Here is a 27025-nt window from a genome sequence, read left to right as displayed (position 1 = left end):
ACTACCCCCCCTGCAGGTTCTATACAACAAGAGGTGCAAATCCAGAGGCTGCAGGATTATGAAAGACCCTCACCACCCCAATAACAGCCTGTTTCAGCTGCTGAGGTCAGGCAGACGCCTGCGAACCCCAGCTACTAGGACAGAGCGGCTTAGGCTCAGCTTCTTCCCCCAGGCCATCAGAGCCATAAACAATGAACATTGAGTGCTCAGAACATTGAACTGTCCACACACAAGCACACAGTCATGAACACACACACGACACGCACACTGTGCACGCTCACACACGAGCAGCCACTTAACACTTTAACATGAGCGGGCACACACTCATGTCGCACACACGCACACTTATGGCCAAAGGAAAGGACACTTTAAATTAGAATAACAGGAACAGTGTATTGCACTACCAAAGCTAACTAGCATGTCCCATATGCTCTGTAAATAACTATGTACAGATACCGAGATGTCACTCCATGTTACCTGCTACCTGTTACTGCACAATGTTGTTTCCTTCTTTTGATTCTATTATATGTACCACTGTATTGCACATTGTTGCGGGCAAGACCACCCGCATTTCATTGTATACCTGTATGCCGTGACAATTAAAACTCTTGACTTGACTTGAAAGAATATTGCCATGCTCTAAGACAAACTCTAACCTTAACCAACTCCGAAACAGCGCCTAAACTTAACCCTTCTAACCTTAACCAACTCCGAAACAATGCCTAAACTTAACCGGCGAAAGAATGCACGTTAAAAAAAAAGAAGAAAAAATAAATTGAAGGGATTCGAACTTGTCACCAACGCACCGCAGGATCCACAGCAAGGCGGCGAACCAGTTGAGCTAACCGTCGATGTTAAAAGAGGGGGAATTACGGAGCTCTGCCGCTGCCGCGTCGCTGCGGGGCGTGGCTAGACGCAAGTTGGTTACCTTAAATAATTAAGCATCCGGGTCACAGCACCATTGTAACGGTTGTGCGACTCCGAGTGGGAGTCGAACCCCGGTCTCCCACACCGCAGGCTGCAACACAGACCGCTATACCAAGAGGTGAATCCACTTCTAAGTACTGGGTCTATGCGTCTTTTGAGGATGTGAGAGTGAGTTTAACCCATAGCACCGCTACTCACCCCAGCCCTTCTTGACTGCGCTTCACGATACCATCCGTTACATATATAAGGCTAGAGTGGACATAAACTTTACAAGAGCAAATCAAATGGATTTTTGCAGAGGTTATTATGAGGTAGGACATGTATTCATCTTGTAGATTAATAGAACAACAATAGAAAGGCATCTTATTTGGATGGAAATGGGAAAATAAAACAAAGTGAGCCGTTTACAAGAAACCTCAGTTGTATTCCATTAACCTCTAAAACACAAGTACAAGCTTTTAGGTGAAGATAAAACCCTTTTACCAAAATAAATCTAATTAAATGCCCATAGGCCTACTGCTATGGTGATACGCCTAGCTTAAAGCTACCTCCTGGTCACGCCAACAAAGAGGTAGTCTCTTATCAAAGAAATCGGCGTGCCGGTAAGGACCTACAGAAAGCTGCGAGTTTCTGAACGTAAACAAGGGCACCAGGGGAAGCACACACGGAGAGAGAGAGAGAGAGAAACATGTTTTTTTTTAATCTTTTCCCCCCCCTCCTTCTTTTTTCCGATTTTTCTCCCATCCCACTGTTAGTCGTTATGCCAATTCCCAACCCCCTTCCTGGTTGTTGCGCACTTTCCCCTACTGTTGGTCCGAGAGGCCGGAGACTGTCACATGCTTTCCTCCGACGCATGTAATAACGTGTGGGAGGCCGCACTACCTCTCACCAGATCCTACCTTCGCTGAGCAGGTGCCTCGACCGAACTGTAGGGATCGCTGTCCACAACGCCCAGGACCCACCGACGGCTCCCCTCCCCCTAACTCAGCCAAACGAGTTAGTATAGCGATCAGCCCGAGCCAAGGCAATGCTGACTCTCCGGGAGTCGAGACTGCAGCCTCTTGCATTGGTGACGAGCACAATCTCCGCTACGCCACCTGACCGCCCCAGAAACATGGTTTTCTAAGAAGATACCTCGTTATTATTAGCACGGCCAGCAGATAACATTTGGGTAGGTTTCTTCTATACCACACTTAAAAGTATGTCTGTGTCAGTTAAAGGAGTGAAACTCTGGAACAATATACCGGATGAAATAAAAAACAGCAGGAGTATTTTTAAGTTTAAAAATATGGGCGGCTAGGTGGTGTAGTGGGCAAGGCGCTCGCCATCAACACTGGAGACGCTGGGTTCGAATCCAGCTCTCGGCGTTGCTATCAGCTTGGCTGGTCGTTCATACTAACACAATTGGCAGTGTTAGGGGTGGGAAAGCTGATGGGTGGGTCCTGGGCGTTGTGGACAGCGACCCCTACAGTTCGGTCGGGGCGCCTGCACAGCGAGGGTAGGATCTGGAGGGAGGTAGTGTGACCTTCCACACGTTACACTCTCCCGGTGAGAATCTGCGCTGCCAGGCTGGCTGCCGCCTGGCTGCACATGCGTCGGAGGAAAGCATGTGACGGTCTCCGGCCTCCCAGACCAACAGTAGGGGGGAGTGCGCAACAACCAGGAATAGGGATGGGTACCTTTCACATTTGAACCGATACCGGTACCGGTACCTGTGAATCGATACCGGTACCCAACGGTACCTTTTTTCTGTACTTTAGTCTCAAGAAATTTAATTTACCTACCTCAGTCGTAAAAAAAAAAATCCAAACTTCAAATAACTACAATTTCGACAGTTTTCGGCTTGTCATTGCTCCGACTGCTTTGTTGTTGAATCAAGTCAAATCCTAGGTAAGCATATATTGTGCGTGTGAACGTTGACATGAAAAGAAAAAAGGTAAAAAAAAAAAAAAAAAAGTAAAAAAAGAAATTAATAAATTTTTTTTTTTTTTTTTCTCTCACTTGATTAGATACTCTGTAGTACCGACGTGTTTCGGTTCGGTACCTCAAAAGTAGGGCTGGGCGATAAAACGATAACGATAACTATCGCGATAAATTATTTCCTCGAAATAAACATGAAACGTGGTCGCAAAGTTTCGATATATCGATTTTCCAAGCTTGGCTCCGTTCAGCCTCGGCTCAACACACTCACTAACAACAACCAGCGTTACGTGATGACGTGCTTACGCACAACAGCTAACAACCAATCAGTGAAGGAGATGGCCGAGACCCGGAAGGAGGTAGGACTCACTCAACAACAAGGCTTGCTAGGCTAATTAGCTTGCACGGCATTGTTATATATATTTACGTGCCGAGTATGTGTGTGTTTTGAATTCTGAGGCCACGTGTATGGTAGTGTGGGATATACAGTGGACGCCGTTTCAATATATTGTGGCGGAAGAGAGTATTTTAGTGTCATATTTAGCACATTGTCATGGAATACATCGCTTAGAACCAATAGGCTGGCTAGGATAACTAGCTTGCACGGCACTGTTTTATATATTTACGTGCCGAGTATGTGTGTGTTTTGAATTCTGAGGCCACGTTTATGGTAGTGTGGGATATACAGTGGACGTCGTTTCAATATATTGTGGCGGAAGAGAGTATTTTAGTGTCATATTTATTGTCATGAGATACTCCGCTTGTCGGCTAACGTGCGCAGACTGATGACGACATCAACTCGACTTGAGACATTCGCAGCAGCATAAGAAGTTAATTAAACTTGACGGACATTATATCGATGATAATTATCGATATCGAATTATATGAAAATAATTTTATAATTTTATCGCGATAACGTTTTTGGTCATATCGCCCAGCCCTACTCAAAAGTACCGAATTCGGTACCCATCCCTAACCAGGAAGGGGGTTGGGAATTGGCATAACGACTAAACAGTGGGATGGGAGAAAAATCGGAAAAAGGAGGGGGGGGAAAGATAATAAAAAATAAATAAAAAAAAGTTTAAAAAGAAACCCTTTCTCTGCCACGCTTATATCCATCCTTATACCATCCTCTGCCAACTCTATTTGTCTATGGAGATGTTCCCCTTCTTTGCAGGGCTATAACTTTTTAAATTGTATTGCTAAATTGACATTACTATGGCCCATTCAACGTCAAGTGTAACTGAGGGGTACAATTCCCTGACTGTATTGATAAGTATGGTATCATTAAACCACTACCGCTTTATGTACTTTAATTACTGGCCATACAGTACATGATATATAAATATGATGAACACTTCCCACAATGAATCGGTTCCACACAAAGGTGTAATTAAGTATTTATTGCAGCAAAAGGTACATAATATACTTCTCTATTATACTTTGGATGCGCTTATAAGGCAAAGGAATGTGCGTAGGCAAATCAATAATGAATGTCCATTCTCTGGTTACGCAGGAGGTAATTATACAACCTGAATCTTAGGGAATTATATCTATGGTACACTAGTAATATATAGCGGGAGATACTGGAAGGGTCCCCCCGGTTGTAAGCCAGCAGGGGTAGAGGATCTGTCGGTAGTAGAGAGTCTGGTCAACGATGACTAAGGAGACTCCAAGTACAGGAGACGGTGCAATAGTCTCTTGATCCACAGACGAATACAGCTGTTCTCTGTAGACTGTAGCTCCACAGTGAAGAAAGCTAGCCGGCCTCAGGCTCTCTGAGGCGCAGACTCGACGTGGCTCCTCACAGGGTAAATCCCACACATGTAGGCGTCGGCGATTCTCCGCTCGATAAATCACAGGACCAAAACAAATATAATCCAGCCGCAAAGGGCTATGTAGTCGTCGGGTAGATTAATCCAGTGTACATGTCCACACGGTTCTCGTCTAGGTCTCCTCGGGTGAAAGCGCCATGAAAGCAGCCCAGCCTGGATAAGCACTCTAGCTGATACGAGGAAGCGTTGGTGATGCTGGTCACTGTAGAACTTTAGCCGCACGATACACTATACACAAATAGACTATTACTGACTTAATAGAAATATGTCGCACTCGACGGTATAGCGCCAAACTCTGACAATTCAGTTATTAATTCGCACGCGGTCTCAATGCTCTTATTTGGGGCCAAACAGGCCATACTTCACCGCACGTTGTATCGTGGGTGAGGCTTCAACTTATTGGGTAACTCTACTTCTGTATTCACCTGCGCCATATTTATATGCACGGCGAACAATCTAGTGCCAACCTCATTTCTGTCTCGTATCCCTGGGCAAGGCCGGGCATGTACAGACATGTCTTGACGGTGGCCTTGAACCTGACTCTGGAGGCATGGCCCTGGCGCCTGTGGACCGCTGTCCAATAGGAGAACGACACATCATGGTCCGTACTAGGCTAAAGGGATATTCCGTGTATATGTACAAGGAATATACAAGGGATATCAAACGATATACAAATACTATGCAATATATATCAATCAATAAATATATATATTCGGTTTAATCTGATCCTTTGTATCAAGTATCCATCGTTTAGGATGTAGCAACGTTCTACTTTTTCATTCACATATTCATACTAAAATACGGTCTAAAGTATAAATATGTTTTTATCGTTTTCTGCAGCATTTAGCAGAACGTGAGTTATTGCCATAAATACATATATTAGATCATCAAATGTAGTTTGATACCGATTGACGTCAGATTAAAAATGTCAATTGTAGAAGGTCCTAAACGTCATGCCTCATCATCTGCTGGTGACCGGAGGGGGGGGGGGTTTATAAGTCCGTGGCCGACGTTAAATCATTTATGTAGTATGGGCGATACATAGATCAGAGCAGTTTATATGGATAATAATAATCAAACACGCTGAAACTCACCGCAGCTTCCTCTGACTGTTGGGTGATCAGCGTGGAGCAGAAAGATCGCTATTATGGGATGTTGATATATGCAATCCATTTCCAGGTTGTATAATACTGTATACGTCCAAATCATGTTGTTTATCGAGTTATTGGCAACGGATCGCTATCCAGTGTATCAAGCTGGAGTCCCGCAAGCGATAGCGAGTGGCCGGACGAAATGCGAGTGGCCGGACGAAATATGGGTGAGCACCACTTCGCCGATCGGCCACCAGATGGCGGTCTTGAACCGTGGGTGAAATATGATTGCCATGACAGATTTTTGAAATATTGATCTCAAAGACGCTGTACGACGTCATTGGCAGATTAACACTTTAATCACCGAAGACGCTGGGCAGCGTCTTTCCCCGCCATGCTTATTCTGCCGAAGACGCTGGACAGCGTCTTTGATATCAATATTTCAAAAATCTGTGATCGAAATCATATTTCTCCCCCGGAGACATTATATGTACTGGTGAGCCCCTCTCAACTCTCCAACAGTTCAAGAGCGCCATCTGGTGGCCGATCGGCCGATCGCCCAAACAGGAAGTGATGCGGATGAAGTGGTGCTCACCCATATTTCGTCCGGGCACTCGCTATCGTTAGCGAGACTCCATCTTGACACACTGGATATCGATCGATTGCAAATAACTCGATAAACAACATGATTTGGACGTATATACTATTATACAACCTGGAAATGGATCGGATATTTCTACATCCCATAATAGGAATATTTCAGTTCCACGCTCATCGTCCAACGGCGCGAGGAAGATACGGTAAGATCCAGCGTTATTTTTCAACGTGTTCTTTACTAACTGCTCCAATGATCATATCACCCACACTAGATGAATGATATAACGTTGGCCACGGAATTATAAACGACCCCCCGCCCATCCGGTCAACATCAGATCATACTTAGTAACTCCTAGAAGCACGTCCAGTTGACATTTTTTTTTATCTCGCACAGATTCCTATCAAACTGTATTTCATCATCAATATAATGCATTTGGGGCTATAAATCAAGTTCTGGAGAAAGCTGCAGAAAACGATAAAAACATACTTATACTTTGGACCGTATTTTAGTATGAATATGTGAATGAAAAAGTATAACGTTGCTACACCCTGAACAATAGATATAGGACGTTGAATGGGCCATAGTAATGTAAATTTAGCAATACAATTTAAAAAGTTATAGCCCTGCAAAGAAGGGGAACTTCTGCATGTTAAATAGGGCTGGCGAGGGATGGTAAATTATGAATTTAACCCCGGCGATCAAAGTGTTAAGCATGGCGAGCAATGACGTCTAAAGTAGTCCTTGGCGATTAAAGGGTTAAAAACAGGGTTCTAGAATCTTATAGTAAAATGTAACCTACAATCTTTTTTTATTTTTTTTTTCTCTACCATGAAACTCTGGTATTGCAGATTCATTTTTGATTTTCCTATGTTGGCTTATGTTCTTTTCAGGAACGTTTTGTTGATTGTTGATTTTGTTTGTTTGTTTGTTTGTTTTATCTTGCAAACTTTAACTTTTTTTGTTCTTTTCTGGATCGGTTTTAGTTGATTTTTGATTTATTTTTTTGTTTGTTATATTTTGAAAACTTTAACTTTTTTGAATTTGTTTTTTGAATTAGGGGTAGGTTGCTCTATAAGCCTTCGGCTTCAAACCTATCCTTTTCATTTGTTTATTTGTGAAAATGTTCAAAAGATTATTTGTTTGTTTATTTATTTGTAAACATTCGAAATAAAATAATTCATTCATATATAATTCAATGGTTTATCAACATAACGTTTGCATGTATTAAAAAAGTGAAATGTACCCAAAGCAAACATTTAAAAAAAAAACTAAAAAAGTAACCTATGCTATGGTCAGGGGGTAACATACAATACCGGTATGTACGCCGATTAGTAAAGGGGCTAAAACTCATTTAGATGGGTATGGGTCCTATGGGACTATGGGTATTAGTCCTTTAAGTTAAAAATGGCACACTGAACAATAATAATGTTGGTACAAAATTGATAATGTACATGAGGCATATCAGCAGAATAGTATATGGTAATGGTGCATTTTATATAGCGCTTTTATCCAAAGTGCGTTACACATTTTTGGTTCCTCACATTCACTCACATACTGATGGCAGAGGCAACCATGCAAGGTGCCAACCTGCACATTGGGAGCAATTAGGGGTTAAAGTGTCTTGCTCAAGGACATTTCGACACGCTGCCCGGGAGGAGCGGGAATCGAACCGGCGGGAACCTTCCTACTACCAGACGACTGCTCCACCTCCTGAGCCACTGTCGCCCATATATTCAGACTCAATGCATCAATGAGTTTAGCTTGACAACATTTGATATACAAAATAATATAGCCTGTGCTATTTTTACAAGTTTGCAAAATATTGACGAATTAGGCTACATGGTGTTGATGTAGGACCTTGCTCAAAGTTACCATATGAGACGTAGAGATACTGAGACGTGCTTAAGTTATGCCTGATGGTAAACAAATTCGATTGTCGGACGAAATGTATGACCTATACAGTACAGTCTAGGGCTGGGCGATATGGAAAAAAAATAGGGATGTCCGATATTATCGGCCGACCGATATTATCGGCCGATATCGGCAGTAAAATGTGATATCGGAAAATATCGGTATCGAAAAAAAAAAAAAAAAAAAAAAATACATTTATTTAACCTTTATTTACCCAGGCAAGCAAGTAAGAACCAATTCTTATTTTATTTATTGTCAAAAGTATGCATGTTGGTTTAATTCAACAACAAGAGATATGTAATGTTAATTTTTACTTTTTTAATTATCATATTTTGCACAGATAATGCTTACATTTAGAAAGCCTTTTGAATGCATCCAGTGAAATTATTAATTACCTGAAATTATTCAGTTTTTTTGGGGGGAAACCCTGCATATATCGGTATCGGTTGATATCGGTATCGGTATCGAAATTAAGAGTTGGACAATATCGGAATATCGCTATCGGTAAAAAAGCCAATATCGAGCATCCCTAAAAAAAATCATATCGCGATAACGATATGATAATGTTATCATATTTCTCGATATCGATAATTATCGAAATCGTTATAAGTATAAAAAAAAATAAAAATTTTAAACTTTTTTTTTCTAAACAGATGTATGTTTATTTTGCAGCAATTCTTTGTTGTTGCCGCCATCTTTAGTGTTACATCCCCTCACACTCCAGTTCTCAGGCTGCAGCTGGTTTAAAAGCTAAAGTAAACCGGCTTCTCTGCTGGCTGTGGCTCCAGGGGAGTTGAACAGTTCTGGCTCTGCTAGTTTATTTTCGATCTTTTGGCACTTTTTTGGTGGACAAACCACCGCACATGTGCACCGTGACTCGTGACTGGAGTCTAGTTCTGCTAGCACACATAGCCTACTGTGTACAGACGGTTTCAAACTGTATTTTAAATTAGAAAGCAAACAAAATAAATGGACAAGAGAAAAATAAATCTCAATTTGGTCAGTATTGTCATTTGGACAAGCAAAGCCATTACTTTAATTGCAGGCAAGAAAGACAAGTCTGTCCACTGTCTCTGGTTTTAAAACTGCCCTGTTGCAGGTCGATTTTTTTTAATTTCGATATTCGATATCGATTATTAAAATATATTGCGATATTTATCGTTATCGTTATATCGCCCAGCCCTAGTACAGTCCTTCAGATAGCAGACTGGTTGACCATCCTACATGGTTCAGCCTGGTTTACTTAGAAACGGTAACATTTTCCGACACCTACAACAGGAAATTAACACTAACCAGTAACCACCACTAGCCAAATGCTGGAATTTTGGCCAATGGCCCACTGGTAAGTTGGGTCAATTCCATCAGCCACTTGTCAGATGTTCTTGATATTATCTAATATATATGGACCATTTTTATACAAAATATCCATTCGTGCTAGTAAAATCACAAGTGACTGGTGAATTGCTTTTGATTGATCCATCACTTTGACAGGATTCAGGATTAGCAAAAACTCCCTACTTAAACAAGAAGCTGGAACCCATACTCACAGCAGGGAGTAGAGACTGCATGTTTTGATTGGAGTCTGCTATCGTGGCCAGGTACACTAAATTTCTGTGGAGCATCTGTTGATACCTGTAAACAGTGAGTAAGGACAAGGTATAGACAAATCTGAACATTTATTTGAGGACATGACATCTGAGAGCACATGTAATGAAAATGTAGCATTATTAGGCCTTACTTATATGGTGCCTAACAAAGCCATGGCATGCAAATTAGGCATTGACCAAATAGAATATAGGTTCACGTGTAATGCACAGCATTACCCACAGTCATTACAAATCATTTCAAAACTTACTGTGAACATTCTGCCGTCTTTCCTTTGCTTTGGAAGTCCATTATACACTGGATCAACTGGTTATTCTCATCAAGTAACTGAAACAGGACAGCAAATTGGATGAGCACAACGATTCAAAACTTGTGTTTTTTTTACTCTACCGCCGTCGGGTTTTAAACCAAAAGCGTCGGGATATAGTGGGAGAGAGACGTGTGATTCGGATACATCCCGCCCTGATTGTGTACAACAATCAATAGAACCGGTGGGGACGTGTTGTGTGATTTCATTCAAGTGTGTGTGCGCGGCGTGCCATGCTAACAAAAGACACGTCTGGCTACTAGCCGTGTCTGGCTAACAAAACCACAGGCCTTCGTTCATTTATGAAATCAATCCCACGTTATTCTGCTAAATCGACTGGACATTGTGTTTGCCCGCGCCATGCATGCTCAGTCCCGCGAGGTTCATATCCAGCGCGCTTTAACCCCGCCGCTGCAACATAATGTTACCTATCTGTTCACAGTTCTGGCTACATGGGAGAACTGGTTTAGCACAGCAGCTGGTGCCATATAGCCTCCATTCTACTGTGATGCACGATAAAGATGAATTACCTTTTGTATCCCCGCGGGTGTTATATCACCCTTCCCGCGCTGCCTGTGAGGTGCAAACGCCACCGACATCGTGATGATATCCTACGGGGAAAAAAGTAAACTAACGCATAAAAGTGGCGACACACTTCACAAATCTGTAGAACTCGGGTCAGACAGCTTAGAATAGGATGGTATTCGAAAAAACCAAAGATCCACAATAGGGGGGAGGTTGCAATGCAATTGAAAACATAGAGGGTGTTGATTGTTGTTTTTGTTTTAAGTGGAAATGTGATTGTGATTTGAGACGCAACTAATGCAGAAAACGTATCATATAATGATCTCCGTTGACAGAAAAAAAAATACTTTTTGACGTAACAAAAACAGACTTCCCCCCTTTTTCATAGTGGAACATTCTAAACTCAGCCCAAAAGGCCACGGGAAATGGAATGCACGACAAAAAAGGGGGGCCGTACTATGTTACAAAGCTAAAATATTCACATTGTTAATCATATGACATGTATTATCAGACCATTTGATAGTGACACGCTGTATTGTGTATTATTAAAGCGATACACTGTCACCACCACGGCATTTGATCTTACGTAATTAAAAACGTGGTCACATCCACTGTGGACAAAAACACATTTGGAAATATCCAACAAATCAGCTACTTTCAATACATCTATTTAAATATTGAACGTGTGATTCAGAAAATGTTTACACAATACAGAATGAATGGTGTGCTTTTTATTTTATATTTCAAGTTCATTTGGACGAACCCAATGTTGGTATCGCCCGGGTTCAGAGGTCATTACGCATGCGCTCTCTTGTGTCGGTACTACCCCGCTACAAGCTAAAGGCTACTAGCTGATTCACCAGGCTGTCTTCTCGTGTGTGTTATTCTCTTGCAGCACAATGGCAGCGAGATATGACAGAGCAATTACTGTATTTTCTCCTGATGGTCATCTCTTTCAGGTAGAATATGCACAAGAAGCTGTAAAGAAAGGCTCCACTGCGGTAAGTTAAGTCCAAAGAAGTGATAAACTAAAGATAGCTAACGTTAGCCTTAAGCTAGCACTAACGTTAGTCGCTGTGTCACTCTCATTACTGTTTCATTTCCAGTGTGTTAGCAAAGATGGTTGAAGCCAACTCGCTTTGTTAGATAGTGAGTTAACTGTATTCTTTTGTAGAGGTGTGATGATGATGATGATTGTGTTTTTATGTCATTTACATTTTGATCTGTACTTGCCAATAAGCAATACAAGTGTTGCACGTTATACAATATAGCTAGATTAGCTAGTTAGCCCCTCTAGTCCCCAATATGTATCGGTTGCTAGCCTGCTAACATAGTCTGTAATGCTAGTTTATAACTACACGGTAGTATCTTGTTAACTTAGCTGCGGTAATTAAATTTAAACATTGTACTCCTAACGTTAACCGTCTCAGACAACAATAACACAATGTGACTACATACCCACACATCAGCAAATATTACCAATCGCATAACTTTAAACAATTGTGTTTTACGTTTTATGTGACCAAGTATACACATTATTTACACATACGATGGAAAGTAAAGTCTGCAGTACAATGTCAGCTGCAGCATTGAGGGTTAAGTCAAGTGCCTTGCTCAAAGAGTCATGGTCTATCAAACAAACTTGTGAACATCCTGTAACTGGGCAATTGCTCTAATGAAGGCTCAGACAAATACATCTGTATAATTTATTCTGCTGTATTTGAAATCATGTGACACTGTCTTGTCAGTTTTAAGTCTTTATTGAGTATAGACCGCTGCCCCCCAAGTGTAGAGTGAACCGCACACCAACACATTTGCATTCAAACCGTTGAAGGATTGTCGAGCCTGGTGGTTTCACAAGCCTATGGGTTGTTCTGTTGTTCTCTTAACCACAAAGTCGTATCTCTGGTCTCTTCTCTGCAGGTGGGGATCAGAGGTAAGGACATTGTTGTCCTTGGTGTAGAGAAGAAATCTGTAGCCAAGCTACAGGAGGAGAGGACCGTTCGCAAGATCTGTGCCCTGGACGAGCATGTCTGCATGGCATTTGCAGGTATTACAAATAGTGAACAAAAAACAGAAAGAAAGAAACACACGCACATCCAATACACTTTAAACCTGTGCTGAAACGAGAATGAGCATGTGACAGGGAAATACGTTTAATTGTTCCTTTATTAATCCCCTTGGGGGAAATTAAGTGTCATAACAGCATGGGAGACAGGAAGTACAGGCAGAAGAGGTAATAAACATAGTAATAGTAGTGGAATTGCTGGATCAGTCAGTAATACTAGTGATGATAGTAATAATAATAATAAACTTTATTACTGCTCAAAGTGCTTCACAGCAGTTAAAAAAGACAGGCATGAAATGAGTAAAAAATTGGCAGAGCAATGCATAAAGTGCAGACATCAAATAAGCATAAAATAGATGGCAGCAAAATAGACAAAGGTAAGGAATATAACATTAAATCACATAGTTTTTCATATTAAGATATAACATCTTAATAGGCCACTGTTTGATTATCACTAATACACATCCTTTTAACTTCAGCTTTTGTGATTTATGATCACAGGGACTCGAACCCATGATGGTCTAGTATGTTTTTCCAGGCAAAACATTTCTATGAGAAGCCCTGGAGCCCAGTAGCAGGGTTAGAAATTAACATTTTTTTTTCAAGGGCTTTTTTTGCCCCCCCTTAATTGATTTTCGGGGGCTTTTTTTTGTATTTCGGGGGCACTGAATTTTTATGATGAAAATTAACATAAGGATTATAAAACATTGTTGACACTTTTTTTTACAGTCTTCGTCCCTATGTTTGATAATGTAATGTTAATGTCTCCATATATAGGGCTCTACGCTAACCTTTTTCCCAAGGAGCACATGTGCTCCTAAATAAAATGTTAATAAATAAAATCTAAATAAAAATTTAGGAGCACACAAAGAAATTTAGGAGCACAGTGAAAATTGTTCAAGTAACACAGAGTTTATTAACTATTTATCTCATGCATTATTATACTGTGCGTGTGCACACTATGAATTGAAAATGGGGGACCCTGATGTAAACAAGACGAAAGTCTTTCTCTGGTCTGCATCCCCTTAACTTGTGTGTATTGAGCTGTACTGTATTGTACCCATTCTGCAATCTGTTAATAAAGTTTTCAATCAATCAAACGCAAAGGATATCGGTTGTCAAGCTGCTTTTGTATGTTGTAGTGTTGTTATGATACCAACATTTTGACTTTGATACAGATAGGAAAGGTAATGGAATATATTATTAGATGACAGAACATTGAAAATTCTTTATACAATTATTTAATTCATTATGAAATAGAAATTCCGTTTTTGGGTGGAACATTTGTTGCAAGGAGGGAGGAGGCGGGGACCGCTGCGTGTTACACAACACGGAGAAATGGTCTAGCTGCTTCGGTGCGTCGTTAACGTTAACGTCGGAAGAAATTCCCCACTAAGCCCTAAATTCAGAGCAGAGCAGTATCCTAATGACTTTTATGCTTCAGTCGATAAGGTGTTTTGCGAATTCTGTCAACATACCGTGGGGACTGGACCCGCAAAAACACGTGCGAATATCACTTCAAAAGCCATGTCAGCCGGATTCCTCTCTTTCTCCTCGTCTCTCTTTTGCTCAAAATAAAAATGAATGGGCTTCATGGCTGGCTGATTTTTTGCATTGTCTGATTCTGAATGTATAACTTGCCTAAGCCGGTACCGTGACTTTGTTTTCGGGCGCTACTGTGATTGGACGTTTATGCGCCTTGTGTAATGTGGGACTATTATAACAGCGGAGCTGTTTTGTAATCGTCACTCGTCTCGAGTAAATGATTTTTCCGGGTGGCGCACACACACATATTATTAGGGCCAAATACAAGGGAAATGCTCGCACTGTAGATCATATATATAATTATATATATAATTAGTAAACTGTCGGGGGCATTTTCTGCCCCCCTTAACTGATATTCGGGGGCATTTTGTCCATTTTCAAGGGCATTTTGCCCCGAGCCCCCGTTAATTTCGAACCCTGCCCAGTAGTATACATGGTAACCGTGCAGTGTTGGTATTAAGAGTCCTATACTCATGGGCGGCTAGGTGGTGTAGTGGGCAAGGCGCTCGCCATCAACGCTGGGTTCGAATCCAGCTCTCGGCGAGTCGGCGTTGCTATCAGCTTGGCTGGTCGTTCATACTAACACAATTGGCAGTGTTAGGGGTGGGAAAGCTGATGGGTGGGTCCTGGGCGTTGTGGACAGCGACCCCTACAGTTCGGTCGGGGCGCCTGCACAGCGAGGGTAGGATCTGGAGGGAGGTAGTGTGACCTTCCACACGTTACACTCTCCCGGTGAGAATCTGCGCTGCCGGCTGGCTGCACATGTGTTGGAGGAAAGCATGTGATAGTCTCCGGCCTCCCGGACCAACAGTAGGGGGGAGTGCGCAACAACCAGGAAGGGAGTTGGGAATTGGAATACCGACAGTGGGATGGGAGAAAAAATCGGAAAAAGGAGGGGGGAAAAGATAATAATAATAAAAAAAGGGTGTCCTATACTATACTGTCCCCGAAGTCTGTTTTTAGGATTCAAACTTCGGCAGGGTTTTTCCGAACGGACGTTGGAACCATAGTTTTTTTTTTTTAATTAATTTAATCATTATAGATCCTATGGGGGGCGACATTGCGTAGTCTATTGGTGAAAAAAAAAAAGTAGTTTCCAGTGGTGGGTGTGTGGGGGCATTGTCTCCCAGAAGAAAATCATTGTGATTTGAACATGTAAACGAAGCACTCGGAGAAGAAAATAAAGGCAAAAGACAACCTGTATCCGGGTCTGACAGCACTACAATAAAATGTTTATATCATAACGCAGAGGCTGAGACTCTTTTTTTTTTTGCTGCCGGTAGAACAAATTGTAGAGCCATATGAAATCCGTGCGGACGGAATCGCGGAATTGACCAATAAAAATGGAATTGACTGTAAAACGTGGAATATTGCAGAATTAGTCATAGATAATAGATATGTGCGAACTGGAAAAAGTTATTTAGGAGGCTTCGCGCAGTGGGCGTGCCAGCCCCTACCGCACGCATGTAAACACGGGTCTAGTAGTCTAGTGGGACGGGACACACACGGGAGGACGGCGGCGTCTCCCTGAGCTAACGTTAGCTTAGCTACCGTTACAAAATGACCCAGTCAACTATTCACTTTTAGTTTAATGCATGATGAGGCATTGTCTAACCGAACGGTATCTAGTCGGCCAGCTACCGATAGCTCCTGACATCAACAAACGCTCCACAAAGTCTAGTAGAGACGTGTGTGCTACCTGTTAGCTCACGTTAACGCAAGTTAGTTCACCGTTCAAAACGAAATGTCCCATTGAACTAAATAATTCACTGAGGCGTTGTATTAACGTTATATATCCGGCTAGCAGTAGCTACAGATGGCTCCTGATATCAATGTCTTATAACACTGATTCGATGCGTATTCGAGCTGAGGGCTTGCTAACGTTATACCAATACAATAGGGTCCAGGTGCAGCGCCGGAGAATCCTGGCCGTAGCTCTGCTCGAGGCTACTCGAGTATAGGTCCAGGTGTAGCTCCGGAGAATCCTGGCTGTAGCTGGAGGCTACTAGAGTACACACAGACAGTGGAGCTTGTTGCATGGTGGCGATGTCTCGCAGATAATACAAGTACAAGTCTAATTATATAATATATATATTTTATAAAAAAAAAAAAAAATTATATAAAGTAAAAATTTTTTTTTATCAAAAACGATGATACCGTGATATATACCGTTACCGTCTATGCTTCAAATTATACCGTGATATAAATTTTAGACCATACCGTCCACCCCTACAAGTGACTCCCACCAACAGTGTTCAGAGGTAACATTTCTTCTACAACATATGTATCTCTAGGGATGGGTACCGAATTCGGTACTTTTGAGGTACCGAACCGAAACACGTCGGTACTACCGAGTATCGAATCAAGCGAGAAACCGAAAAAAATAATTTTTTTTTTTTTTTTTTTTTTTTACTTTTTTCTTTTCATGTCAATGTTCACACGCACAATATATGCTTACCTAGGATTTGACTTGATTCAACAACAAAGCAGTCGGAGCAATGGCAAGCCGAAAACTGTCGAAATTGTAGTTATTTGAAGTTTGGATTTTTTTTTTTACGACTGAGGTAGGCAAATTACATTTCTTGAGACTAAAGTACCGAAAAAAGGTACCGTTGGGTACCGGTATCGATTCACAGGTACCGGTATCGGTTCAAATGTGAAAGGTACCCATCCCTATGTATCTCCCGACCATTCTCTTCAGCTCTCGCTCACTTACGGGGTGGTTTTTTATTGAAATCCAGCTTTTGCTGTTTGGCTGGTGGACCTCCGAGTCCTGTAGAAGTCGAAGCTTCGGTTTTTTTCTATCCGTTTGGTCGTGCTGTGTTGTGATTCCAGATGCTTTCAATGCAATTGGATGTGCTGTTTTTAGCGGTAGACAGTATTTTGTTTCCTCCGCATAGTGAATCTTTTTTTCACCTGGCTTAGCTGACACAAACGTGAAGTAGTGACCGAACTTCCAGTGCAAGAATAAGCGTTACCAGCGTGAGCATCTCCCTGCTCGCTATGTTTTGGTCAGCCTGATAATAATAACAGCCACCGCTAGGCCTGCCGCGATAAGCAATACATCGATTAATTGCCGCGATAATTAAAATGAATGCAATGATTTTGACGGGCGCGATTAATTGCTATTTGCGCGTTTGTTTTAATGAGGCGGACCCAGTGCCCCTTGTCAGTCGTGTCTATTCTACTAGCATTAACGTTACTCATACAAACAGAGTAAACACAGTTTTCAATCAATCAATCAATAACAACATTAACGAGACCCTCGTTGTGTCTATTCTGCTAACGCTAACGTTACCTCTCAGTGTGTCTATTCTACAAGCGTTAACGTTAGCTGTAACGTTACCAGTCGCGTTTATTTGCTAACGTTAGCATTAGGTAATAACCGGTTTAAAATGGATGGTGATTACCTCACGTTGTGTCTATTCTACTAGCATTAACATTACTCATACAAACAATCAATAGCGAGTTATATTGATCACGCTATGTACGATAGCCATGCTAAAACGCTAGCACAACATTAGCACCTAACCTAACAACAAGCCTTAACAAGTCAGCGATCTTTTTGCGAGACTAAACTCTCCGCTCGGTGGCAAATTGTGTTGATGTCGGTTTTGTTTAATCAATAAATGAGGCAGAATACACAGTGACTGTATCCTTTGTTTATTGCACTTGTGCCTGCTGCAAACATAATGCTTATGAAATCCTAGAGACGCGTCTCTATTCTGACCAATCAGTGGTCTGCAGTGTTTCACGTGACTTTTCTGGTACCCAAAGTACCTGATAATCGCAACAATACTTCCGGTCCGGTCGGTGGGCTTCAAAATAAAAGTCTAAAACCCGGAAAAGACGGAGCGGTGGGCTTCAAAATAAAAGTTTTGGGAAATAAATTTCTCCAAAAAAAAATTCTCTAACCGGTCGCAATAATATCGCTTATCGCGATATTTTCGGGGGCAATTAATCGCCCAGCAAAATGTGTTATCGTGGCAGGCCTAGCCACCGCCCACCAGCATGGTACAACACGTGAGGTTGCGTTCTCAGACACGCTTTGAAAACGTGACCTGTGACGTCACTCCCAATGCAAGAAAAACAGCTCAAAATTTATTTTTGACTGTCGAAAACAAAAGAAAATACTGCATTCTGCCTGCATTATGAGATAGTAACGCACAGCCACTTGGACAAGTAACTGCAATCAGATTACTGGCTTGTAAAGATTAACGCGTTAGATTACTATTTTCGGGAAAAAGTAATCGGATTACAGTAACGTGTTACTTAGTAACGCGTTACTGGCATCACTGGCTGTAATATAGTTATATAAAAGAATAATAAAGCAATGTCGATTCTGTTCTTAACCCATTCTCTGCCACCACTTTGATCATCCTAAACCATTCTCTGCCAGCGCTATTTGTCTATGGAGATGTTCACCTTCTTTGCAGGGCTATAACTTTTTAAATTGTGTTGCTAAATTGACATTACTATGGCCCATTCAACATCAATTATCTATCGGTCAGGACGTAGGAACGTTTTACTTTTTCATTCATACGAAAATACCGTCTAGAGTATAAATATGTTTTTATCGTTTTCTGCAGTATTTCATAGAACGTGAGATATAGGCATAATGCATATATTAGATTATCAAATGCAGTTTGATACCGATCCATGCTATATTAAAAATTTTAACTGTACATGGTCCTAAACGTTATGACTGATCATCTGCGGGTGAACGGAGGGGGGGGGGGTCGTTTATAATTCCGTGACCGACGTTAAATGATTTATGTAGTATGGGTGATATATTGATCAGAGCAGTTTGTATCGAAAATGATAAAGAAAAACGCTGAAACTCACGTCCGTCTCCTCGTACCGTTGGGCGATGAGAGTGGAACAAACCGATCCCAGTTATGTGGTGGGGATCGAGGCGATCCAGTTCCGGTTTGTATAATACTAATATACGCCCAAATCCAGTTGTTTATTGAGTTATGGCAAAGATCCATGTCCACGGTGTGTGGATTGAGTCCCGGGACGATAAACGAGTGGCCGGACGGAATTAGGGGACGGACCGAGCTGAAACGGGCATTTCCGGTTTGGCAACTCGCCGATCGGCCACCAGGTGGCGGTATTGAAGCGTTGCAGAGTTGTGATGGCTCCCGCAGCATATGACAAGGCTCCGTGGGTGAAATATGAATTCCATGACGAAAATATGAACTTGAAACACGCTGTACAGCGATATTGGCAGACAACGCATGGCGGGCAATAACGCTGAACAGCGATTTTGGCGGGTAATGGGTTAATTATGCGTTATTTTTTTCGCTGAATCAAAAAGAACCGATAAGAGTATTGATAAAGTACCGAACTGTTAAGCAGTATCGATAATAGTAGTATCGATAAAATCCTAACGATACCCATCCCTAGTTAGCACCATCCAGGTATCAACGTGAGCTCCCGGGATGGTAGCTAGTTAGTTAGCTAGCACCATCCAGGTATCAACGTGAGCTCCCGGGACGGTAACTAGTTAGTTAGCACCATCCAGGTATCAACGTGAGCTCCCGGGACGGTAGCTAGTTAGTTAGCACCATCCAGGTATCAACGTGAGCTCCCGGGACGGTAGCTAGTTAGTTAGCACCATCCAGGTGTCAACATGAGCTCCCGGGACGGTAGCTAGTTAGTTAGCACCATCCAGGTATCAACGTGAGCTCCCGGGACGGTAGCTAGTTAGTTAGCACCATCCTGGTATCAACGTGAGCTCCCGGGACGGTATTTAGTTAGTTAGCACCATCCAGGTATCAACGTGAGCTCCCGGGACGGTAGCCAGTTACCCCGCACCATCCAGGTATCAACGTGAGCTCCCGGGACGGTAGCTAGTTAGTTAGCACCATCCAGGTATCAACGTGAGCTCCCGGGACGGTAGCCACTAGCCAGTTACCCCGCACCATCCAGGTATCAACGTGAGCTCCCGGGACGGTAGCCAGTTACCCTGCACCATCCAGGTACTACTATAACGTTAGCTCCCAGTCCCAGAACGATAGCCACGTAACCCTCTGCTGGCACTACAATCAACTCAGTGTAATGGCCGTCTGTGACGTCACGGTATTGAGAATCATACCGGCGGGATCTCGAAGTACCCTGGTATACCGTCATACCGCCCAGGCCTAGTATCGATAGCAGTACCGATAACGTCGGAGCTTATCAATACTCTAAGTTAGTACCGGTTCCCGTTTAGAACCGGGGTCCGGGGGGCACCCCTAGTCACGGTGCACATGTCCACCAAAAAAGCGCCAAAAGATAGAAAAGAAACTAGCAGAGCCAGAACTATTCAACTCTCCTGGAGCCACAGCCAGCAGAGAAGCCTGTTTACTTTCGCTTTCAAACCAGCTGCAGCCTGAGAGGTGGAGTGCTGTAACACTAAAGATGGCGGCAACGACAAAGAATTGCTGCAAAATAAACATACATCTGTTGTTAAAAAATGTATAAATAATTTAATACTTATAACAATATCGATATCGAGTGATATGATAACATTATCATATCGTTATTAGGGATGGGAATTGATAGGATTTTATCGATACGATTCCATTATCGATTCTGCTTATCGATTCGATTCTTTATCGATTCTCTTATCGATACCTGATCAATTTATAATTTAAATAAATAAATTGGAAATGCAACAGAACTAAGCTGGTTAGAATAACAACATGCAACTTGACATTTCTGATTGTCATTTATTGTTGAGCCCCCATGTCAGGGGCGACAGTGGCTCGGGAGGTAGAGCAGTCGTCTGGCAATCCGGAGGTTCCCGGTTCGATTCCCGCTCCTCCCGGGCAGCGTGTCGATGTGTCCTTGAGCAAGACACTTAACCCCTAACTGCTCCTGATGAGCAGGTTGGCACCTTGCATGGTTGCCTGCGCCGTCGTTGTGTGAATGTGTGAGTGATTGGGTAAAATGTAAGGAACAAATTGTAAAGCGCTTTGGATAAAAGCGCTATATAAAAAAGCAGCCATTTACCATGTCAGAAAAATACAAAAACTGTAAAAAATAAAACATTAACTATAGCCTACACTTAAATAAAATAATGTATTTGAGATTCTCTTAAAATGTATTTATTTTTTTATTCTTAAACTAATTTAATCTATTGAATAACAGTCGTTATTCCTCTGACTTCTGTCTCACACACACACACACACAGACACACAGAGCTCCCTCCCCGGGCCCCTGTCCTGTAGGTATTGGCTTGTGTTGCTACACGGACACATTTGTATGTTGCACCATGGTACTTCCTGTCTGACGGACTCAGAGTAGAGACTTAGTAAATAAACAATCCGGCTCTTATTATATGTGAACTAAAGAGTACAATGTTTACACAACAGTCCCCATCCGCTGTTTTATTGTATTTGTACCTGTACTATCCGCTGTCAGCTGTTTATCTCTCTTTGTGAGCTTGATTAAATAGCGTTAGCTCACGTTAGCTAGCGATAGCTCCGCGGCTAATTTTAGCTCACCCTAAACTAAATCAATGACTTATGTTCTAAAGCATTCAAGTAGTTTTCACTGCACATAGAAGTAGCCAAACAGCGGGAGCATTTCGGGAGCATATGACCAAAAGCCAGGCAATTTCGAGCCCTTAAGGAATCAAATAGAGTCTGCCATGGCTACATGCTAACGCGCGCAACTGTAGGAAAAACCTGGCAGCGTTAAGGGAATCGAAAGTCACAGGAGCCACACGGTTCCAGGCATCGGCCAATTAGGAACCGGTTCCCAACGGGAACCGGTTTTCGATTCCCATCCCTAATCGTTATCGTGATATCATTTTTGGCCATATGGCCCAGCCCTACTCTCCATTGAGATTCATTTAAGGTGAAGAAATGTTTGCGCTGGTGTGATCGGACCACTGATGTTTTGTTTAGGAAAATCACAGAGGAGAAAGATAAGTAGGCAGGGTTTTCAAGAGACCGTTATAATGATTATATTACGAGTGTCATTTTGCATTGTTTAAACATATCTGATGTGCCTACTTGGTTGGTTGGAAATGTGTACAAATCTAGCAATTCTCTCACTGACGGCTTTCCTCCATCTTCCTCTCTGGCTGCGTTTTGTTTCTATAGGAAGCGTGGGTATTTGTCAGTTTCCGCTAGGCTAGCTGTTTTATTTTGGCTGGGCAATGTGGGTGATGAGATAAAAATTGACCGGATAAATGTAATACGTGTGATGTGTGGTCATAAACATGGTTAGGGGAAGTTATCAAGTACATTTAGTCATTTAGCTGACGCTTTTATCCAAAGCGACTTACAAGTTCTGTACGACAAGCCATCAGGAAGGGCACAACTCTATCAGCTGAGCAACAATGTTCATCAAAGTGTTGAGTGCTACAGTGTAGGTTAGTTTATTAGGACAAGTGCATGACAGTACGGTTAGTTAGGGTTAGATTTTTTTTTTTTTTTTTTTTTAATTCAGATAATGGTTGAAGAAGTGCGTCTTTAGTCGACGGCGAAAGATTGGACGTGATTCGGCTGTCCTAACTGGGGTGGGTAGTTCATTCCACCATTGTGGGGCAAGGACTGAGAATAGGCGACTTCTCTTTGATGACCCTCCCGGAGCTTGGATAGGAGTAGGTCTGAGGCGGCCAGAAGATGCAGAGCGTAGGGGTCTTGAGGGTGTGTAGTTAGAGACCATTGACCGGAGGTAGGCGGGAGCGGTTCCCTTTGCCGCACGGTATGCTAGGTCGAGGGCCTTGAAGCGGATTCGTGCAGCAATGGGGAGCCAGTGCAGGTCCCTAAGAAGTGGGGTGACATGGGCCGACTTCGGTAGGTTTGAGATCAGGCGGGCCGCTGCGTTCTGAATGAGTTGAAGAGGCTTAGTGGCAGTGGCCGGGAGGCCAGCTAGCAGTGCGTTGCAGTAGTCGAGGCGGGAGATGACTGTTGATTGGACGAGGAGTTGGGTGGCTTCTTTTGTCAGGAAGGGGCGTATCCTTCTGACGTTGCTCAGGAGGAATCGGCAGGTTCTGGTCGTCGCTGCGATGTGAGCAGAGAAGTTCAACTGGTCGTCGAGGACAACACCAAGGTTCTTGGCGGTCGGGGACGCAGTCACAGCTGCATTCTCGACTGTGATTGAAAGGTCGGTTAGGGGGGAGGATTTGGCCGGCAGGTGGAGCAATTCTGTTTTGCTTAGGTTCAGTTTGAGGTGGTTGGACGTCATCCAGGCTGAGATGTCGGACAGACAGGCCGAGATCCGCACAGAGACGTGGATATCTGAGGGAGGGAAGGAGAGGAAGAGTTGAGTATCGTCGGCATAACAATGGTAGGAGAAGCCATGAGACGTGATAATGTTACCCAGTGATTTAGTGTAGAGGGAGAAGAGAAGGGGTCCTAAAACCGAGCCCTGGGGGACACCCGTCCGCAGGGGGCGGGTGGCCGACAGGGTCCCTCTCCATGACACTTGGTAGGAGCGGTCATTGAGGTATGATGACAGCCATGTCAGCGCAGAGCCAGCCACTCCCATTCCTGCGAGGGCCGCAAGGAGGATCTGGTGGTTGACTGTGTCGAAGGCTGCAGATAGATCTAGGAGAATCAGGACAGAGGAGAGGCCTTTCGCTTTTGCTAAGTGAAGTGCCTCTGTGACCGCAATGAGGGCTGTCTCTGTGGAGTGACCAGTCCTGAAGCCTGACTGATTAGGGTCTAGGAGGTCATTCTGTAAGAGATAAGTAGTAAGTTGGTTGGATACAGCACGTTCAAGTGTTTTAGAAAGGAAGGAGAGAAGAGAGACAGGACGGTAGTTGCCTATGACAGTAGGGTTCAGGGTTGGTTTTTTTATGAGCGGCGTGACTCTGGCTTGTTTTAGGGAGGTGGGGACCACCCCCGAGTTGAGTGAGGAGTTGATGGTTGCAGTTAGGAATGGGAGGATGTCTGGTGCTATGGTCTGGAGGAGTGGGGAGGGTAGCTGGTCCAGCTGGCAAGTAGTCGGACGGTTTGACGTTACCAGTGTCAGGGTCTCTGCTTCTGTAATGGGAGAGAAAGATGACAGAGTGAAGGATGAGGTTCTCGATTCAGCATTTGGAATGGGTGGGGGTTGGGAGAAGGAGCTGCGGATGTTCTCCACTTTTTCCTCAAAGAAGATCGCAAAGTCTTCGGCAGAGAAAGATGAGGGAGGGGGGGGTGGGGGGGGAGTGAGGAGGGAGGACATGGTAGCATGCAGTTTGCGAAGATTCTTGGCAGAGGCCTCGATCCTATGGTGGAAGAAAGAAGCTTTGGCATTAGTGATGGTTTTGGAGAATGTTAACAAGAGGTTGTGATATGTGTCGATGTCAGCAGTGAGGCGTGACTTTCTATACTTCCTTTCAGCTGCTCTCAGGACCTGTCTTTGTTCTCTCACTGGATCTGTCAGCCATGGACTGGGTGGGGAACGGCGGGCAGGTTTCTCAACGAGGGGACAGAGCTTGTCGAAGGAGGTTGCAAGGGCTGAAAGGAGGGTGGAGGTTGCCATCTCTGTGGAGAGAGCAGAGAAGGTGTCACTCAAAGGTAGAGCGGATAGTATGTCAGAGGAGAGGGTGGAGGGGGATAGGGAGGGCAGGTTGCGTCTGAGTGAGACTGTTTGAGTTGGGGTGAAGACCTTTCGGTTAAGCATGAGAGTTAGTGAGAAGGATATGAAGGAATGGTCAGATACATGTAGGGGAGTTACCGTGGTGTTAATGATGCTGGAGTTACGGGAAAATATGAGATCCAAGGAGTTGCCTGCTTTGTGGGTGGGAGGCATGGCAGTGGGAGTCAGGTCAAACGATTGTAGGAGGGAGACTACTATGACTGACTGAGATGAGTCAGGCAGGTTGAAGTCGCCCAGTAGAAGGAGAGGGGTACCATCTTCCGGTAAGGAGCTAAGAAGCATGTCCAGCTCATCTGTGAAGTGATCGAGCGGACCTGGAGGGCGGTAGAGTGTAACAATGGTGAGATTGAAAGGATTAGAGACAGATACTGCATGATATTCGAGAGAGGAGAGTGACAGTTCTGGGAGTGGTGTTACGTTTGTAGCCCATGAAGGAGATGTCATGAGGGCAGTGCCTCCACCCCGTCTGGAAGGTCGAGGTGTGTGAGTGAAGTTATAGTTTGTAGATAATGCTGCAGGTGTTGATGAGTTATTGGGGGTTATCCAGGTCTCAGTTAGAGCCAGGAGCTGCAGATTTAGACTATGGGCGTAGGCAGTAATGAAGTCAGCTTTCTTGACTGCTGATTGACAATTCCATAAGCCTCCCCGTACTGTGACAGGTGTATTAGTGGCTGTAGGAGGGTAGGAGAGATTAGCCGGGTTACTAGCAAACTGTCGTGGATGGGTAGAGTCAGTTCTGGAGGAGCAGATTGTGGATATAGGTATGAGACACATTGTATTGTCGAGAGTGGCAGGGAGGAAGTAGAGAAATAGCAGTGTGGGAGGGAAATATAGGATTATGGTGTACTTAGCACTGGGTGGATCGGTGGATCCCTCGGCGGTGAACTCCAGGATAACTCCTCCTCTTTGTCCCTCTTCGTTTCTCGACGCTTCGCTGACGCTACACCAGCAAGGCTTTAAATCACTATCACTAATTAGTGCTGTCTTAACACCTGGCCCTTAATGGGGGCACTTAACAAAACAAAATGGCCGTTTTAAACACGCCCCTTTAATCAAGTCAGCTGGTTCCTCACTTTTAAGATTCACTAATAAACTTAAAATGGCTTACCCTAGTTTTCAGTATAAAGCAATGTTTCTCAGTGAGAGTGTCCTGTCCTTCCTTAACAGAGCCCAGTACATTTACAGTACTCATCATTGGTTACAGGAGTCTTCAATAACTTTGAATGGTGATCCATTTTGTGAATAAATCTTTTCTTTGACTCCTTCGGACGATCTCTATTAACTAGAGACTATTTTTTGACCCCGATATCGATACCGATAACTTTCTGCTCCTCAAGGTCGATACCGATATATATATATTTATTGTATTATAATTTTTTTTTAATGTATATTCCTGTAGTTTTGACCTAACCAGATTTATCGTGACATGAGCGTTACTATGAACAAAACAAAGCCAAGAGAACAGTTTTGACTCTTCAAATAAAGTGAATATTATATTTATTTTTCCAAATAAATATAATTTGAGTCAATCACAAAATTCACAATCCGTCAATGTCATTAACAATGTGTTTCCCTGAACAATGAGTGAACTAAAAACCAACAGGTATTGTGCTTTGTCAGTAGGGATGGGTACCGGGACCTGTGAATCGATACCGGTACCCAACGGTACCTTTTTCTGTACTTTAGTCTTTAAAAAATCGACCTACCTCAGTTGTGGAAAAAAGAAATCCAAACTTAAAATAACCACATTTTCGACCGTTTTTGGCTTGCCATTGCCCCGACTGCTTTGTTGTTTAATCAAGTCAAATCCTAAGTAAGCATATATTGTGCGTGTGAACGTTGACATGAAAGAAAAAAAAGTAAAAAAAAAAAAAAAATTATCGGAGCTATCAATAATTTTATCGGGTTTATCAGGATGATGTCATAATTATCGTGCATCCCTACTATTAACACTTTCCGTGCCAGCCATGCGGTGCCTAGGAACCCCCTTGCATGCCACCGCTATATTCAATGACGGAGCTCTCATATTTGCGAACGCATAAACTATATCTTAAATTATGGTTGTGTCTAAGGCCTAACAAAAATAATGGTTGGTTTCCGGTTGCC

The 27025-nt window shown here is 43.1% G+C and overlaps 2 protein-coding genes across 3 annotated transcripts in view; one reads left to right on the top strand and one right to left on the bottom strand.

Moving 5' to 3' along the window:
* ss18 (SS18 subunit of BAF chromatin remodeling complex) overlaps positions 1-10866 on the bottom strand; it is a 40993-nt gene extending 30127 nt beyond the window's left edge. For both annotated transcript variants that reach the window (XM_084326870.1, XM_084326871.1), the window contains exons 1-3: positions 10725-10866; positions 10138-10214; positions 9830-9914 (exon numbers count right to left, since the gene is read on the bottom strand). In XM_084326870.1, the coding sequence (XP_084182996.1) occupies positions 9830-9914; positions 10138-10214; positions 10725-10793 (231 nt within the window). In that variant the 5' untranslated portion in view covers positions 10794-10866. The remainder of the gene's footprint in view (positions 1-9829; positions 9915-10137; positions 10215-10724) is intronic.
* A 680-nt stretch (positions 10867-11546) lies between these two features.
* Positions 11547-27025, top strand: part of psma8 (proteasome 20S subunit alpha 8) — a 51098-nt gene continuing 35619 nt past the window's right edge. Inside the window, exons 1-2 of the mRNA XM_084328006.1 lie at positions 11547-11720; positions 12643-12769. Coding sequence (XP_084184132.1) covers positions 11619-11720; positions 12643-12769 — 229 coding nt within the window. The 5' untranslated portion in view covers positions 11547-11618. The remainder of the gene's footprint in view (positions 11721-12642; positions 12770-27025) is intronic.

This window comes from Notolepis coatsorum (assembly GCF_963971535.1).
Source record: "Notolepis coatsorum genome assembly, chromosome: 13".
Lineage (NCBI taxonomy): Eukaryota > Metazoa > Chordata > Actinopteri > Aulopiformes > Paralepididae > Notolepis > Notolepis coatsorum.
Note: the sequence above shows the minus strand (reverse complement) of the source record. Positions and strands in the feature narration are given on the sequence as shown.